The sequence below is a fragment of the Corvus kubaryi genome, unplaced genomic scaffold, assembly GCF_017639235.1.
Source record: "Corvus kubaryi isolate FWS band 111438036 unplaced genomic scaffold, C.kubaryi_AGA036_p1.0 37179, whole genome shotgun sequence".
Taxonomy (NCBI): Eukaryota; Metazoa; Chordata; class Aves; order Passeriformes; family Corvidae; genus Corvus; species Corvus kubaryi.
Genome location: NW_024581049.1, coordinates 1,020,950 through 1,024,213, shown reverse-complemented (window position 1 = coordinate 1,024,213; position 3,264 = coordinate 1,020,950). Strand labels below are relative to the sequence as shown.

The window sequence follows — 3,264 nt, the reverse complement described above, 5'->3', positions numbered from 1 at the left end:
GTGCTCAGGGATTGGCAGGGGCTGCCCAGGGAGGTTTGGAGTGCCCATCCCTGGAGGTGTCCAGGGAATTCCTGGAGGTGGCACTGAGTGCTCTGGGCTGGGGACAAGGTGGGGATGGGGCACCGGCTGGGCTCGATGCTCTGGGAGCTCTTTTCCCCCCTCGGTGATCCTGGGGTTCTGTAATTCTGGTGAGATGTGGTGTGGGAAGGCCGGGATGCCGGGCAGGGCTGGCCACACCCTGGGCTCGTCCCTCGTCCCCTCACCGTGTCCGTGTGTCCCTCAGGGCCCCCCGCGCTGCTCCTCGCTGCAGGCCCCCATCATGCTGCTGTCGGGACACGAGGGGGAGGTTTATTGCTGCAAGTTCCATCCCAATGGCAACACCCTGGCCTCGGCTGGCTTCGACAGGCTCATCTGTGAGTGTCCCTGCTGTCCCCCAGGCTGGGCTCACACGGGCTCAGGCCCTGCTGCTGAGGGGTTCAGCTCAGCCCTGGCCTGGCTGGGTCCTGAGCGTGAAGGGTTTCCCCAGGAGGGTGCAGGAAGCTTTTCCCAGCTCCTCTCCAGGTCCCATCCTGATGGTGCTGGGAATGTGTCTTGCTGGGCACAGTGCTGTGTCCCCCTCACTCAGGCTGCAGAAGTGTGCAGAAATGCCCTTTTTAATACTTAGAGTTGCTGAAGCAAAGATGATCTTTTTCCTAATAAATTCACCTTAATCAAGACCCCTAAATCATCTCTGCCCTGGAGCTCACACAGTGCTTCGTTACTGCTGTTAATTATCCCACACTGCACACAGCAGGGGGGTGTTCCTGTGTTTGTCCTGCACTCACTCCTCCCCTGCTGTCCCCCAGTGCTCTGGAACGTCTACGGGGACTGCGACAACTTCGCCACGCTGAAGGGACACAGCGGGGCCGTCATGGAGCTGCACTACAACACGGATGGCAGGTGAGGGCAGGGGCCTTCTGCTGCTCAGGGTCCCCCGGGGACTCACTGAGCCTCAGGGAATGGGGCTGGGAAAGGGGCTGGAGCCCCAGGAGAGCCTGAGGGAGCTGGGAAAGGGGCTGGAGAATTCCTGAGGGGGCTGGGAAAGGGGCTGGAGAATTCCTGAGGGAGCTGGGAAAGGGGCTGGAGAATTCCTGAGGGAGCTGGAAAGGGGCTCAGGCTGGAGCAAAGGAGGCTCAGGGGGGCCCTTGTGGCTCTGCACAAGTCCCTGACAGGAGGGGGCAGCCGGGGGGGTTGGGCTCTGCTGGCAGGGAACAGGGACAGGAGGAGAGGGAACGGCCTCAGGCTGGGCCAGGGCAGGCTCAGGGTGGGCAGCAGCAGGAATTTCCCTATGGAAAGGGTGCTCAGGGATTGGAATTGCCCAGGGAGGTCTGGAGTGCCCATCCCTGGAGGTGCCCAAGGAATTCCTGGAGGTGGCACTGAGCTGGGGATGGGGCACAGCTCGGATTTGATGATCCTGGAGGGCTTTTCCAACCTCAGTGATCCTGGGATTGTTGCCCTTGCTCAGTCCATGGACACCCAGTCCCTGAAGTGTGGCTTTTCCAGCGTGCCCAAAGGATCTGGGGGCACCTGTGACCCACCAGTGCCATTGATGCTGTTCTGGGGAACAGAGGGAAGCTTCTGTTGGGTGTCTGGGGGGTGCTGGCGAGGGAGAGAGAGAACAAGTGAGATACTGGTTAATTTAAGAGGCTGTTCCACCATTCCTGCTGAGCTTTTCTGCCTGTGTTCATCCCAGAGAACATTTGAGGAGGCAGAAAAACAATTGATAACCAGGATTAGAGGGAGTTTGTGCTGCTCCAGTGTCAGTCAGGCTCCTCTGAAACACCAAATGGGGGGACATTCTTCCCTTGCTGGCTATTCCTGAAGGAGAGCTGGGGAGGGAGCGGAGCCCTCACGGTGGCTGTTGCCTGCAGCATGCTCTTCTCAGCATCCACGGACAAAACCGTGGCTGTGTGGGACAGCGAGACCGGCGAGAGGGTGAAGAGGCTCAAGGGCCACACGTCCTTCGTCAACTCCTGTTACCCGGCCCGGAGGGGACCCCAGCTCGTCTGCACCGGCAGCGACGATGGCACCGTCAAGGTCGGTGTGTTCCCAGGGGAAAAGGCTGGGGAAGAAAGGTGGAAGAGTTTTTGGGATCTGAATTGAGCCTTTTGTTGCTCGTTCCGTTATCTTAGCGCTGCGAGTTCAAAATCAAAAATGCGACACCGAATTTCACTGCTCCTTTTTTTTTTTCTGTGGTTCTCAGGGGGTTGTGAAGGTTGAGCTGCTCAGTTGGATTTTTTTTCTGCTGCTCTGGATTAGCAAAGCATGAGAAAATTATTCCTGAAATGTGTGCTGGTCCCTTTTTCCTTCTCCTGAAATCTGTGCTGGCCCCTTCTTCTCTTTCCTGGACTCTCCTGTGCTGGCCCCTTCTTCCCTCCCTCCATTCCTGTGCTCCAAACACACCAGGTTTAATGTTTTTTATGAAGATCTCTAGATTGAATCTTTTTTATCATGATCTCCCGAGACCTAAAGAGGGATTTTAGGAGAGCAGTCTGAGTCTCTGCCAATATCTGTGCAGCTCCCTGGGATTTTGGTGTTAAATATCCGTGTCCACCTCTTACAACTGCCACGTTTCTTCCCAGCTGTGGGATATCAGGAAAAAAGCTGCTGTCCAGACATTCCAGAACACCTACCAGGTCCTGGCTGTCACCTTCAATGACACCAGTGACCAGATCATCTCTGGAGGCATCGACAATGACATCAAGGTAGGACCCTGCGTGTCCCCGTGTCCCTTTCCCACTGTGCCCCCCTTTTCCATCCTGTCGCTCCCCGCGTTGCTTGAGGGCACCCATGGGACTCACCTGCTGAATTTTACACCCCAACCCCCCCTGGACCCGCTGTGTCCATCCCTGCTGGTGGCTGAAGAGGCAGGGAGCCGCTCCAGGCTGGCACGTGACAGCCTGGCATTCCCGGTGTCCCAGCTCTGCTGTCACCCAGTGTGGAATGCTGGCTGTGCTGGCAGCCTGTGACAGGGCAAATGTGAGCTCAGCTGAAGAAAATGTGGTGCCACGTCCCCTCTGTCCCCTCTGTGCCCTTTGCTCCAGTTTGCAGCTCGCTCTGGCACCTGCTGGTGTGGAAAGTTCTTATTTAAGAGTGAGCTCAGCGTTTCATTCAGCTGATTTCCCTGGTGGCTGCAGGGCTCAGGCTGTGGCCCTGTGCCCTCATCCCCTGCTCCAGCCTGTCCCCAGCCTGGCACAGCCAGGGCTCGGTGTGGCACTGCCCCCA

The 3,264-nt window shown here is 57.7% G+C and overlaps 1 protein-coding gene across 1 annotated transcript in view; it reads left to right on the top strand.

Annotated features, from left to right (window-relative positions):
* Positions 1-199: 199 nt before the first annotated feature.
* SNRNP40 (small nuclear ribonucleoprotein U5 subunit 40) overlaps positions 200-3,264 on the top strand; it is an 11,503-nt gene continuing 8,438 nt past the window's right edge. The window contains exons 1-4 of the mRNA XM_042021950.1: positions 200-413; positions 846-939; positions 1,911-2,076; positions 2,622-2,744. Of these exons, the coding sequence (XP_041877884.1) occupies positions 215-413; positions 846-939; positions 1,911-2,076; positions 2,622-2,744 (582 nt within the window). The 5' untranslated portion in view covers positions 200-214. The remainder of the gene's footprint in view (positions 414-845; positions 940-1,910; positions 2,077-2,621; positions 2,745-3,264) is intronic.